Source organism: Nipponia nippon, unplaced genomic scaffold, assembly GCF_047370975.1.
Source record: "Nipponia nippon isolate SJK-2023a ecotype South Korea unplaced genomic scaffold, ASM4737097v1 scaffold_5, whole genome shotgun sequence".
NCBI classification, from domain to species: Eukaryota; Metazoa; Chordata; class Aves; order Pelecaniformes; family Threskiornithidae; genus Nipponia; species Nipponia nippon.
In genome coordinates, this window is record NW_028262369.1 from 24,947,457 (window position 1) to 24,962,793 (window position 15,337).

General features: G+C 35.5%; 1 protein-coding gene across 6 annotated transcripts in view; it reads left to right on the forward strand.

Moving 5' to 3' along the window:
- The window catches only part of OMA1 (OMA1 zinc metallopeptidase), a 42,492-nt gene that overhangs the window by 21,110 nt on the left and 6,045 nt on the right, over window positions 1-15,337 (forward strand). For all 6 annotated transcript variants that reach the window (XM_087730913.1, XM_087730912.1, XM_087730909.1 and 3 more), the window contains exons 5-8: window positions 53-160; window positions 1,771-1,899; window positions 6,292-6,366; window positions 8,273-8,422. In XM_087730913.1, the coding sequence (XP_087587039.1) occupies window positions 53-160; window positions 1,771-1,899; window positions 6,292-6,366; window positions 8,273-8,422 (462 nt within the window). The remainder of the gene's footprint in view (window positions 1-52; window positions 161-1,770; window positions 1,900-6,291; window positions 6,367-8,272; window positions 8,423-15,337) is intronic.

The following is a 15,337-nucleotide window of genomic DNA, read 5'->3' on the forward strand; positions in this document are numbered from 1 at the left end:
CTGCATTTTATTTATGTATCTTCTACTTAATTTTCACTCTCTTTGTTTACAGCACGGCCAAGTGTTTGTTTTCACTGGATTGCTAAATGCAGTTTCTGACATTCATCAGCTGTCTTTCATTTTGGGACATGAAATAGCTCATGCTGTGCTGGAACATGCAGTAAGTATTTAAAGCTGTCTAAAATTCTTAAATGAATTCTAATGACTTTAAGATTTTTCCTATTGCTGCCAACCAAAGTTTCAGTGTGCCTCTTCCTAATTAATGAAAAATTGAGTTTGAAGTAAGAGTATACAGTATATCCTTAGTACTCATGTAGTACTTAATAACTGTCAGAAGTCTTGTAGTAGTCAGTGTTAGCACAAAGTCTGCCAGTGTTTTTTTCATAACTGTATGGATGGATTATGGCTCACTATTAACAGTCATTTAGAACTTGGTCTGGAGATGCCTCTCCTCCTATAATGCAGACATAAGGAACGAGAGGCACTCAGCAACTTGGTTTGCTACTCCTAGACGTGGTAATATCTACAGAAGTGGATATACTTTAATAAATTATTCTAAAATACATTATATTTTTCTTATAGTAGTACACAGTTTTAGAATGCCAAACTCCAGAATGGCTGGAGCTTGATTCTACATTTACAGATGATTGCTTTCACAGACTTAATTTTTCCATATCCTGACATGGGTATGTTGAAATTGGTAGTTCTTTGCCATTTGAACAGAATGGATGTAATAATTTTGTTGTGCTTTGTAGGTACAACTATGAAAAAAGAGGATGGTACAGAAATATGGCTCATACTGTTCTAGATTGGCATGATTTGCTAGAAAGTGCTTCTTTGCTTCCAAAATGATTTCTTTCTGTGCATGTTGTTTTAAAAAATTGTATTCATTACCTATCCATCAGTTTGCGAAGACCTAATGAGAAGCTTATGAACATAAAGATCCTGCTAAAATTGCAAAGCTAATCTAGAAATGGGCAAATACGTTTTAAAGGCAGTGGAAATACAGGACAATTGCTTTCCTGCATCTTACATGATTGTGGATAAGCAACAGTTTACACCATGGTTTCTTGGGCTCAGTTGAGCCAACTAACTTGTTAAACTTCTAAAGAAAATATTTCTAATAATAAAAAGAACTTACCTTGTTTGTATGGAACCTGCGTCACCCAGCTGGCATAGATAAAAGTATTGCATGATCCGGCTTGTAAGTGCTCAGATCAATTTGTTGCATGTCAAGTAGAGCTCTGAAAAACAGAAGAATTTCAATTTCTTTCTTCAGGTTCTCTTAGTTTCTCAAATTCAAGGAATACAACAGAAAATAAAGAATAAATATATTATGCCTAGTGTCCCCTTGTCACATTAGTGCTCCTGTCTGATGTCTATCTCTTCTCAAATTAATGTAAAGAACAGTCTTCTAGGTCTTTTTATAGATTTTTCATTCCAACTGAGGTGTCTCATGGCCTTTTTACTAAAGAACTCTGTCTGCATGCTGCCATCATCTCATCTCAAGCTTTGAATCTCTCAAATTGGGAGATAGCCAAAACGTATTTGTTCCAGCTGTATTTATGCAGTTGGTGTGGATTCTAGACTGAAAGTACCTTGTATCCAATTGGATTTTTTATTTTGTGCAAGCAGGCGAGCTTGTGCTTGCCCTGTTCCTGTGGCTGCGTAGAAAAAAATTAGTGATTTTTACAGCGTTTCAAAATTCTATTGTGTTCTAAAGAAACATCAGACAGTAAGGAATGAAAACGGAACAATTTCTGTTTGCAGGCAGAGAAAGCCAGCCTGGTTCACTTCTTGGATTTTCTATCACTCATTTTTCTCGCTATGATTTGGGCCATCTGTCCCCGTGATAGTTTGGCGGTTGTTGGCCAGTGGATTCAGAGCAAGTTGCAGGAGGTAAGGCTGATGTTTCATATTACTCTTCCTGAGTTCCGTGGAAAACCATTTTTAATCTTGGGGAGACAGTACCACTAAATAGTATGTTTGGGGGAAAAAAGGCAAGAGGAGAAATATTATAAGCAAAAATTAATATTTGAGTATGTTTTTGAATGAAATATGGTTTTATAAATCTGCATCCGCTTTAGTTGATATATATTTTCATTTGTCATCTTCAAGAACTTCAGCTAACTCCAATCATTTAGGGAGATCTAAACAGGCTCTGAGTACCTGCTTGCCAATTAAGTTAGATGATTGTCTTCTTGAAATGTGGTTCACCCTTTAAAGTTGTATATGTTAAAATGCCATGTTTTTATTTTGAGTAGTTGTTAAATTGTTTCTAAGTCAAATAAAATATATGGAATTCTTTACATACATTGTTAGTGGTAAGAATGGTTTCCAAGATAAGAAAATTGAGCATCTAAACACTCTTTTAAAGTGTAAACCATGCTATAAAACTTACTGAAATAATCTTTTCAGGCAGCATATATTCCAATAAAGTAAAATTCAGAGGCTTTGTGGTGCTAGCTTTCTTCACCAGTCTAATTTACTCTCTGCCTCTGGACAGTTACTGATCCATTTATTTTTAAAAAAGTGTTGGGGTTTTTTTGGGTTTTTTTTGTTTTTTTTTTTTTTTTTTAAGAAAATTTGCTTACATCATGAAACTTGCATCTGAAATTCAAGTGAAAGAGCTCTTTGGTTTCTTTGACTTCTCTTGATGCTTTTCCTGAGATTTCCCCCGGTTCCTCAAAAACATAAAATTAAACATAACCAATCTGTTTTGTTAGTTCGTATGCTAACGGGTAGATGTGTGGATTCTGAACATAAATTATCTCTAAAGAGCTTGGATATTTGTACAAGTAGCTACGAAACCAGTACATTGATGAACGCTAGCCAGCATTTTGAAGAGCTGAATTTGGAAAAAGCAAAGTGTGAATCAATCCTGAGACTGCTCATAATTTAGACAGCAAAGTTTAACTCCCTGTCAGCATCTTTTCTCCTCTTCTAGGCTAGCTGCAACTGATATTTTGGCATCGTGGATTGGAGTTTTGCTTTAGATTGCAAATGGAATCTGGGTTTAAGCTCGTAGTCCTAATGTGCTATAGGAAAGATCTATCATATATGAGATATTGTACAGTAATGCCCTGGTTTAAAACTCTGATCAAACTTGTCTTCAGTAACATTAAACATATCCCTATGTAATGCAGGATAAATAAGTGATTAATACTGGCAAAGATTTCATCCCATATAAAAAAGATTTTGAAGCGAAATTTTTGTTTCTGTTAGTCACCCAGGAATGCAAAGTCTGCTTGTTTCCTTCATTCAACATTTGCCTATTGTGCTTATGTGAAAATGAATCTTTCTGCACGTTTTCTCAGGATGTTTCTTTTCTTCTTCTTCCATAACTGTGTTTTACATTTTAAAGTTTTAGCATCCCACCCTATGAAAGGGTTATTTAAGCCACATTGCAGTACTTGCTTCTGTTTCAGTATTTGTTTTTCTTTTATATCCTCAGAGGCTTAACTTTTTTACCTCCTGACTATTGTTTATTTTTTATTATTGACTGTAAGTAGTTTCCAGTGACCCTTTGTAGGCCCTTTGGTATGTTAGCTCCAGTTCTGCTTTTTTCTCCAAAGGTGGTGGGTTTGCTTGCCTTAAGAAATTTAAGTTCCCTGACGGGATTCAGTGATGGTTGTTCTTCAGTCATGTGTTTCTGAACTGAAACATGTTAGCTTTGCTTTTACAGTGGCAGTTGTTTTATATGGGAACGAAAACCTAGGAATTATTCTTGGAATAGCACAAAGCATGACTCTGAGTTTTACTCATGTCCTGCACACTAGTATGTACAGACACAGTACTTTGTATTCCTTTTCTTGTCCGCCTCACACCATCAGATTTGTATTTCATGTGGAAACTGATGATTTTGGATAGTCAGCTTACCTGGAACTTCCTTTAACGTACGCAGAGAGCTTTGGTAATTCATTTGAAAAATAAAATCTGTCGTCTTTATTATGTCCAATTTCTGACAAGGGTTTTAGAGTTTGAAGATCCAATTTTTCATTCTAGCACTTTGACAAAAGATTTTTTACATAAATGCATTTTTCAGTAGCAGATGAGTAGTATTGTATGTTAGGTGCCTCAAGACCCTTTTATGTGACCACTGCTGAGACTTTATTGGCTAGAAGTACACTGTGAAAGAGAGCCCAAGTTTTCTCAAGAGATTCAGATTATCTTATAGTTTTAATTTTAGATCTGAAGAAGAAACACATAGAATTCTCAAAAATTGCAGAGGACGCATTTAAGTCTCTTATATGTTAATGAAATTTTGGTAATGATCAGAACATAACAGATCTGGAACCCTACTTGGTCATAAGCTATATCTAGCATAAGAATTGCTATATGGAATCCCATCAGAGTTTATTTAGGCTCGTATCTTGTCTGACTGGCCAGTAGCAGGTACATACAGGAAAAGTAAAGGAAGTAACAGCAATTACAGGGTGATCGTTTCTTCAGATGCCATCCCTGCTTCTGCAGTCTGCAGCATAGGTGGGTCCTGAACTAGAGATTGCAGTACTGCTATGTTTATTTTTAAAAATACAGCCATATTTCTGCAGGCAGTGTTGGGCTAGACATACAGGTAAATAATCATAACCTAGTGCTTAACTGTAAATGCAAATAAAACTATTTAAGGGGTAAGAGTTTAAATGCTGATCTTTTTATTAGCATCTTCTTGCTGTCCCAGATCTCTCTTTCGAGATGGTCTGTTAAGACACATGCATTCAGACCATCAGTTTCCTAGTTCTTAAACTTCTGCAAATCTTTTTTGAGATGGATGCTACCCCTTCTTATTTAAAATTGTTGTAAACCTCCCAGAGAAGAAAACCACAAGTGGTTGTAACTGGAGAAATAGAAAACTGTCTGCTTGTGGAAGCCTCTGTTCCAGTTAGTGCTTTGGGTAGTCCTGTTACCAGTTTCATTTCCCTGCCTGAGAAATGTTTAATAATTAAACAAATAGTTTATCTGACTAACTGGGAAATGGTGCTTCAGGAATATATGACAGACTAGCCAGGGATATCTTTGCTGTTTAGTGAATATATACACTCAAGTAGACCCAAAGTACTTTTCAAAGCAATAGAAATGTATCTTCCACTTCAAGTAATGGCTTGATCATCAGAGAAATTTAAAAATATATTTATAATTGCAATGTTTAAGGTCTGTAAGGAAATGAAGAATTTAGAAAGTGACTTCATCTATACTTACTTATAAGCCAGCATATTTGCCTTTAAAAAACCTGTAGAGGATCAGCTTTTATTTTTGACCTAGTAAAGAAAAACTACCAATCAGTACTATTTTAGAAAGAAGCAAAAAGTTACAGATACCTTTATGTACTCAAGGGATTGGACCACTTCTTTGATGCTCTTCATTTCTATCTATTTTGTCTTTTTTTTCCTGGAACTTGTAAGGAGGACATATTTTTAAAACCAGATAAAGAGCTGATTAAACCTTTTTCTCTTCACTAACCTTGCACATCCCCATTCTTCAGTTGATATTTCCTAATCGATGCCTAAACCAGAATGTTGTGATATGTTCCTTATCTATGCAAGAGCAGGCTGTTTTAACAAGTCCTGAATTGCATTTACTATAACTGGATATACTAGGGCAGGGCTGCCCAAATGTATGTGAATTACATATGCCAGGAGATCCTGGTATATATGACTAAATAACATTTGAGAAAACTACCACTGTCTCTTAGTGTGTGTTAATACAATGTCATATCCTAGAAAAATGGGAGAGAAGTTGGTCAGATTTATGTCTTCTAGTTTGATTTCTCAATGGCAATTTGCAACTTGTGTTGGAGGATAACCATGACAAAGGAGTGATTTCTGCATGAAAATGTTTATGGCTACATTCCATACTGTGGGCTGTTTACCATACACAATAAATCATACCAGGTTTAAAGACAGTCATCATAAAAGTTTAAGGGAACCACTGGAATTTTTTATGTACAGTTGCTACAACAAAAATCTTCATGCCAATAAAAGAGTGAATTAAAAAAATTCTAGTTTAAAGTTGGCATTGACCCTTTAGTTGCTGCAAAATGCTGTGAGACTGGCTGATGAGAGGGGCCATGAAAATATATATAGTTTGAATTAATTTCCACTGAATGCAGCATCAATGAATTACATGTAATGGAATTAAAGATTACATTAAGAAGGTTAGTACTGATCACATGCAATGTGAACATGATAGATAAACGCCATTTCTTATGAGAAGGTTAAAAAATAGCTATAATGCTCTAGCTTTGTACACCTTCAAAACAAAGAAATAGCGCTTTGATGTGCCTCTTTGCAGTTTATATTTGATAGACCGTACAGCAGAACATTGGAGGCTGAAGCTGATAAAGTGGGACTTCAGTTTGCAGCAAAGGTAACTACAACTGGTTTGTTTTATTAGCAGTTAGACATTGTTCAGTTTCGGCTATAATCAGAGGGAGTTTCACACTTCATACAGAGGTAAACTGTGTGTGGGAGGGTTCCCAAATTTTTAAAGATATGTAAATTAAAGAAGTAAAAGAAGTAATGGGAAATAAAGCAGTTTGTAGGGAAAGACAAAGTCATTCTGGCTAAATTGTATGTAATAAAATTGAAGTTTGTAAAATTGTGCATTATTAACTGCACGGTATACTTTCTATGTAGTTTATTACTATTAGAAGAAAAAGCTACATATTTATAAAGAGGATGCCAAATAGTGAACTTCCAAAAGTAGGATATATTTAATTGTATGTAAAGATATAAATTGCCCTTTAGATTTTTGTTTCACTTAGTTTCCATGTATTGTGAGAAGTTCTGAGGAATGTTTTACTGTATTGTAGTACACCTAAAATATTCTGATCTATAATATCTATTCTCATAACAATACAGTAAAATTTAAGAACTTTTTGATATTGTGATTATATTTTCTATGATTGCTGATAATTACCAAGTATATCAATATTGTTCTAGTATTTAAAGATTTAGTCTAAATACAGCCATAAAAAATATTGCAGCTTTGCTAAAGTAAGACAAAAATTTGGTCAGAAACTACTCAGCATTTTATTCATAATTTGTTTTTTCAGTCACTTTTTTTTGTCCTTGTGGATTTAAATTCTAAATTAAAGAAACTAAACCAACTTTTTCATTTCTAGCTAAGTGCAATAGAGCTAGGTAAGTGTTAGCTAACTATGGGAGCAGCACCATCTAGTGTTAATATTACATAAGGAAATTTTCCTTTGCTTAATAATTATTAATATTTCTTCAAGTAAGAGTTTTTAAAATTAACTTTGGTTCTGGGGTTGAAACTGCATTTGTAGTTTAAAGTCATCTAAGGGAATAATAAAATCCATGAAAAAAATGTAATTGCTGTGTGGGTACTCACTGCTTTGTAATACCCAAGATGTAGGACCAGAACGAAAGAAGCAAAGTGGTATCTGAGCATTTCTCTGCTTGTGCAGATAATCTTTTTATAATAATAATTTTAAGAAATAATTTCAAAGGATAAAGCACCACTTCTGTATTTCGGGGGGGGGGGGGGAACGTAATTTTCTTACCTTCTGGGTACTTGTTTCTTTTTCTCTTAAACAAGTGAAAATTAATGTAAGAAATCTTGTTCTTTTTTCCCCCTCCACTTAAATGCAAGTATAAAGGAGTCTGTTGGTGATATACGAATGCCATTCTTGGTGTTCCGTGACTTTCTGTGGTTAAATATATACTTTTATGGAGAGAGATAGGAATTCTGCAGAATTACTATTTTAATCTGTTGTGGACTAGACAGATCACCCTTGAAAAAGGCAGTGTAATCACTTATAGAAAAGCCTTTGCAGTTCATTTTTAGAGATATTTAAGTAAGAATTATTATCCCTTGGTATTTTTTACTCTAAACTTCTTCCTGTAAATTTACCTAAATCTGGGGAGATGATTAATTTGTTCTTCTGCTGTACTGTATCTAGCAAATACAACTTAGAATAAGCAGCTGAGTTTTTTTAAAGAACAAGTACATGCCAGAAATTGTGAATCAGTTTTTTCTCCTGAATTGTCTGATTCAGGTGTAAGGTTTTTTTAAGATCAGTGGATTTACACAGATGTTAAATGGAACAAATCCAGTGTTTATCTGGATGAGTTTTTTACTGCTTTTAGATATTTTAGAACAGCCTTTTCCTGTCAGGTATGAGAGGATCATCTAAACAGGCTTTGGAGATGTAAAATTTAAGATGTCTTTTGTAATTCAATATCTATTAGAATGTGTATTGTGTTATTTTAAAAATACAGTGGTGTATACATTTCCTTTCTGTTTTCAGGCTTGTGTGGATGTACGAGCAAGCACTGTATTTTGGCAACAAATGGAATTAGCAGAAACCATTCAAGGGCAGCCCAAGTTACCAGAGTGGCTCTCCACACACCCTTCTCATGAAAATAGAGCTGAACACTTAGACCGGCTTATCCCAGAGGTGAGCAGAGTTGAACGAAGTGTGTCTTTTTCTCTTAGGAAGGTTGCCAGAATTAGTTTAGTATTGATTCACGAGCTACTTTGGTATTGATTCACAATCTACCCCTTTAGCATCGTGCTTATCTGTCTCTATCCTTACAGAAATTTTCTGTTACAAAGCTCTCAACCTTGAAGGTTTTATTAAATGAGGAAAAATTAAGATAGCACAGGTAAAATGTAATTATATTCTAGGGTGTGGTTTTTTTTTTTTCTTTTCTGATTTCTGATCGAAGTGTAGTATTTTTGCTTTTGAATGGCCTTCCTGGTATTGATGTGACAGTGTCACAGTTCTCATCCATTCTTTTCTCTTTTTTGCCATTTTGGAAGCCAGTTTTTAAGTTGGATCCCTAAACTGTCTTGACTTCTCTTGCTTTGGTAGCTAGCCCTAGGCTGTCAAATAGAGAATGCCTCATCCTATCCTGTCTCTCTCACTGATGTGAGATTGAATACACCTTGAATAATTGTGCCTCAGAAGAATGTCAGATCCTCAGTAGAAGATTTCTTAATAGCCCTAGTTATGATAGGTCTCTGTAGATTTTGCAGCCTGCTTTTTTCTTCACGTCTCTATTCTGTCACATTAGGGAGCAAATTTTACCCCACTCCAAGGAACTTGAGCAAGGAACTAGAGCAAGGAACTAATTCATGCAATTGCCCATCAATCTGCAGTCTTTTCTCTGTTCTTTCTTTCAGGTTTCCTCTCAGAGGAATGCCAAGTGGATAGCTACTTGGGGATTCTCTTAATTTGATGTGCTACTCACTGGTAGCTTAATAACAGAGAACTGTTCCAAGTTTAGTAATCTTAGTTTGTTTACTATTTCTTTAAATAGTGGGGGTTTCAACTACAAAAAAATAGCATGGATTGTTTTTTGCCTAGTTTTTTTCTTTTTAAAAGATAGTGTTAACGTGCTTCACAGTAGCACTGCTTTTCAGCAAGCTAAACTGTGTTTGGAAATTCCCTTTCTTATAACCAACTCTTAATTTCTTCTTCTTCCTCTTTTTTTCTTTTTTTAACCTCTCAGTCACTCCTAAGTCTTTCTGAGTTCCAAACTGTAAAGGCAGTTGCAGATTTATTAGCAGAAGGAGCACTAAAATGTTGATGTGTTTGCTGATTTCAAAGGAGAAAAAAAGATTTTCATGAATTCTTTGATGAGAATGAATGCAGTAAATATTCTAAATAATGGCATAAATCAAAATCAACATAGAGGTAGGAGGTTGGAGGCTGACTAGACTGAATATTTTAAATTACTATACACAAATTCTGTACTTTGCAAAAACAGGTTGTGAGACTATTTTGATGGATTTTCTAACACATTAGAGCAGCTGAATGGAAAATTATACTCGTTGGGGAGCCTCAATTTTAGTTAGATTGAACACAAAGGATTCAGGATCCTTTATTTTCTTACAGTTACTGGTTGGCTTATGAAGTGCTAATGAAATTAATTACTTCTTATGTTCTATCTAGCCCAGGACTGAGCAAGTTAGTTATTTAACTGAGCAACTGTGTAGAACTGGCAGTCATGTTATTTCTGTCTTGTCTCTTGCAGTTCAGCAGGTGGAGCAACCTTCATCTTTTTATAGCCACTCTCACTTCCAAGAGCAGTGGAAGTGAGGAAATCTTCTTCCAAAAGATAATTGAGGAAGAGATGTTTTCATTCGGTTTTTACCTTAAACATTCTTTGGAGTAGGATAAGAAAGCAGAGGCTGAAGGCTTCCTGTTTTTAACAGAAGTTCACTAGATAAGTAAGGTTAATATTACTAAAGTGGAATAAAAATGAAAGCGGGTATGTAGAGGTGTTGGAGGCTTCTTGTCTGAAGCATTGACTCCCCTTTATCTGAGAGCTGCCTTCTTGAAGCTGGATCTTAGGCATTTAAAGGGAATCCCAGGGCTTGGTTGTTGTTCAACATCAATGCCTTTTTGTTTCATTGTTCACATACTTAAAGCCTTTTAGAACAGTATGTTTACCATGTATTAATGGCTATTAGATATTCAGAGCCCAAGGGGAGAAGCCAGATTTTGAAAAGGGCCTTTTTATCTCTCTAGTATCTCTCTGTGAAGAAACTGTACTAAATATCAGATCCATCGTGAGCAAGAAATAAGGGTTTAAATCCTAAAAAAAACCCCAAAACCTCTGCTGGCTTTTACCTCTGTATTTGACTTTGAATATTACTTCAGTTGAAATTGCCCTTCTTCTGAAGATACAAATAAAATAGAAGGGTTTGTATTAAAGGTACTGATACAAAGATTGTTGTGTTTCATATGCTGATGGTTTTGAAGCTGAAATGGTTTTCAGGACGATATAATATCTATTGTTAGACCAGCTACTGTAGCTGGGGGTAATAGGGACAAGTTTGTGGACTTCTTGGACCACACAGATGTTTCTCTACAGATATCTAAGCAAGTTCACAGTAAGATGCGACCGTATAAAGTGAGACTTTTTTCTTCAAGTAATGAAATGGCATGTCTCAATGAGGTGACTTAACAGTCTCAGGAAATGTAAATTAAAGCAGGAATATCATAGGGATTCCCTTTCCACATAATTAACTCATTGACTTGTTCCCTGTCTTTTAAAGATCTTGCATCTGGTTTTCTGAACAAGTTGGAAGCTACAGCTAAGCTGAGGAATTAATAAATAAGAGAGCTATAAGCAGTTACAAAGTGACACTGTCCTGGGAAGGAAATAAAGGAAATTGAAAAGATTTACTATGTTTTTAAAGGATTTCCCCCTCAGACTGGGGGAGATTGGGATTGTAAACTAGGAAAACAGTATATACTGTTAAATAGGAAACTGAAATCTCCTAGAATTCCTACATGGAAGGTGGTGAGATGCTTGGTAATAGGCCTATGCATTTTATTTTCAGAAAAAGAAATCTTAAAATAATTTTGTACTAGCAGGAAGGATGCTTACCGTTGTTCTGGAGAGAAAAATTGTGGAAGTGTAGTGCCAGAGAGAAGCTATAGGATCTTCTAGTTCATCTCTGAACCTTTTATTTTAATGTTCTCTGACTTGCTACAGTTTCTCTACCTTTTTCCTAGTATGTTGTCCAAATAGTCCACTGTACATCAGCTGAAGCCTCAGCTATGCTGAATAAAGCAGAAGGTTATCTACTGAGCCTTGCCTGCAACATAAAAATTCATCTTGACGTGACATTTGCTTTTTTGGCATCATGTTGTTGGCTCAGATTCCTCTTTTGATTCACTGTAACTCCCGTTTCCCACTCTTTCTTGTGGAAATGCTGTGTTGAGATAATTTCGAGAGTAATACTAAGTTGGGATATGTCACCTCTACTGCTTCTCTTTTGTTTGCTAGGTCAATTAACTTGTCAAAAAAAAAGTTAATTTACTTTGGCAAGATCTGTTCTTGTCAAATCCACATTGGCTGTTCATTTTTTTTGTTTGGGTAGTTATTGCTTATTCCTCAGTCTGCTGCCTTTTGAAAAATTGAAGATACATTTATTTCACTTCCTTCTTAAAAATGGGTTGGTATACTTGCCCTTTGCTTATGATGTGAAGATTACTTCAGATAGTTCTAGTACTAGAATATATTAATTAGGCCTTATCAATGTGAAAACTTAGAGGAAAGTAAGAATAAAAAATACTGACCTGTGTTTCTATCCTCCCCATAAATTTGTTAAATATTTTGTTACCATTTTCCTTTTCTGTGCCAATAGAAGCAGTGAAAGATTTGAAGTATTAGCATTATATGAAGGTTGCTTTTCTTCTCCATCAAGTAACAAATCTATCCATTCTTTTAATCATCTTTTTACTACTACTTCATTTGTAGAACCTCTCTTTCCTATGCCTGCTCTTTGTAATTCATTTTGCAACTCGTCGTTTCTTATTTTTTAATTTTTTTTTCCTTTTTGTCCCTACATGCTTGTGCTGTTTCTTAGTTTTTGTCAGAATTGCAAGGTCAGAGCGTAAGTCAGCCCTGCCGGGGTAGTCGCAGTTAATACACAAGAGACAATAACCCTTGGCCTGGTTTGCGGACAAGAGAATGATGTGGCTTTTATACTGAGAGAGCTGACAGCCGGAGAGGTAGGACAGATGCACTCCAAAAGACTGTAAGGGCTCAAGATGCAGCAGTTAGCCTGCTATCTGTGACAGTGGTGAGGGATTAATACTGAGAGCTAAAAATTACTTTTTCTAGATTTGTCTCTGCTGGTAGGCTTTATATGAAAGCAGTAGGATGAGGCAGACCTCCCTAATTCTTATGCCTTTCCCTCTCCCAGCACATTGCAGGAGGTGACTGCAATTGTATTGATAAGAAAAACAGCTTCACCTTTGTTACTTACAAGCAATAGTTTCAATGTCTTATTTGAGATCTCCTGAACCAGTAAGCATGGAGGTGGTCTTTATTCTGAACAGCAGTTCTTCTCTCTTAAGGTTAACCTGAGAAAAACAGCATTAAAGTACTCTCAGTTCCCAGGTGAATCTACGTACTGAGTTCAGCTAGTTAACCTTGTCTCAGTTCTGTCTGTCTTGTTTATTGAGAACACTCTTCAGTATAAGCAGTCAATAAAACATGTTCTTATTATAATATCAATATGCATGTGCTTCATTAAGAATGCTTTTACTTGTCCTCTTACCCAGACTGTCAAAAACCAATTTACTTGAGCAATATTAAATTACCGGATTTGAAGTTGCTAGTGATTTTGAAAGTACAGTACGGCCAGCCATGTTGGGCTGTTTTATCTTTCAGGAAAAATGATATTGTAAGCTCCTCAGCCTGTTACTGGCATCTTAATGATGTTCTAGAGCTACTCGCACAAAACAATAGCAGCAGTCAACTGAGCCAGCGAAAGAACACTTTCTAACTAGGGTTGAATGTTGCATGGCAGTCACAAATGTACATACAAAGACTACTTTCACCAGAGTGTGTAGTCATAGCTGTCTTTAGCAGTGAGATGACATGTCAGCATAGCTTTCCATTCTCATAACTGTAGTCTTTTTAATAGCATGTGAGTTGATAGTGTTGAATAGATGCCTTCTGCCTCCTTGGACAGCTTTATGTCTAGCAAGAACGCAAAGACATTTAGAGGGTAAAAATGTTAACTTTGAAGTATTGGTTTTTTACCTTTGCTGTTGTGACTTTAGCGTGAAACTACGAAAATAGGCCAGGCACTATATAGCCAAGAAAACAAGAGAATTAAAATTGCGGAATTATTTTAAAAGAGGATTATGTTACCCTTTCCAGGATACAGCCTAAATCTTTATATTTCCATTTGCCTTGAATAACGCTGCTTGACATCAATGCAGTCTTGCAGCAGCTTATGTTCTGGAAGAGAACAAGAGAAACTCTTGGTTTGTCATAAATGTCAGTTTAGAAACTAATTGGTCACTGAAGCAGAAGAGTGTTCAGCGGTATGGTTACATTTGGTGACTACATGGACGATCATGCTGTAGAAAAACAAATGCTGAAAGCTTTATTTGTATTTTTTTACAAGTTAGACAAGAGGAATATTTGTATGCCTAATCCAGATTTGGGTATCAAATAATTTGGAATGTTACATTTCAGCAACAAACAGCTGGAGAAACTCTTGCTACATTCCTGGAATGCACCTTTTTCCAAAACCAGTTGTTAAATTTAAATTCTATTTGTTTCTAGCCATTTACAGCAAACTCTTCGTCAGTTACTAGTAAAGTTAGGGAGAAACATGTTTTGGTACCTCCTTATATAAAGAAACGAGTTAAGAAGCTCTGCTCTTCTATTTTAATATCTACTGTAGTAAGATATTCCCAGTGTCTTCTGTGGAAGAATACCGGATTATTTCAAAATGATGGGCAAATACTTATGCATAAGTGTAGTGGAATATTTTATTTGATGTTTCAGCCAAATTTAGTGTGTATAAAGCAGATTAACATTTCTGCTCTGTTTTTTAAGTGCAGTGGTAGGACTGCTATGAAAACTGTGTTACTTTGTTCTTCCTCTTTAATCCATCTAGAACAAATGAATCAACCCACGCTTTCTGCTAACAGTCCCTAGTACTGGTCAGGAGGTACCTGACTGCAACTCCAGGACAGGTCTGGCCATTACTTTTCAAGAATCCACGTTTGGAAAGAAGTGGAATAAAATATACGTTTGAACTTATTTTTCCATGAAAGGATTAAAAATAAAGCTGGATGTTAATCTGCCCATAGTTTTATACTGTTAATTGAGGATAAGATACAGATAATACTGCATAAAAGTGACCGTACCACAGTGATGATTGATTAATGCTAAATATCAGGCTAGTTTTTGACTTGGTGTTTTCTTGGTGTTTCATTTTGCAAATCTTGAAAAAATAGTTCTCAGCAGAGACATAGAACCTAGAACCATAGGACCATAGAATTCTACACATGGTATTTTGCTGTATGATACATAGGAACTTGCTTTTCTTGATTAGTTTAAATGGGTCTTGTAGGAGAATCCATGGATACTAGTAGATCTGTGTACAACCGCTTGTGAAGTACTGCATTGGACTTAGTTGTTCAGTATCCATTGTTAGGTCTAAAATGAGCTGCCTGTTTTTATGGACTAATTAAAGTATGTTCCGCTTCGTTACAATGAACACCAACTTAAGCACCCTTTAAAACAGCTGACTTCATACTGTTTTATTTCAATTTCTCCATGGTACTTTTGAGACATGAGATTCATCCATTGCCATACCTTTCTCAGATTTCCCACAAGGCAGAATGATCTGGGGGGAGTGTACCTGTGCTAATGGATTTTGACTCTTTGGGAAATTCTTTGGCTCGTTTGTGCCTCTACTTTCTAATCTGTATAATGGAAACAATGGAACTTACTCAGTGGCCAGGAGTAATTTAAAGTTTGGTCTCTTAGTGCTAATCTTTTTATCCAGATAAATTTTTACCTTCTAGAGACATTGTTTTCTGAGA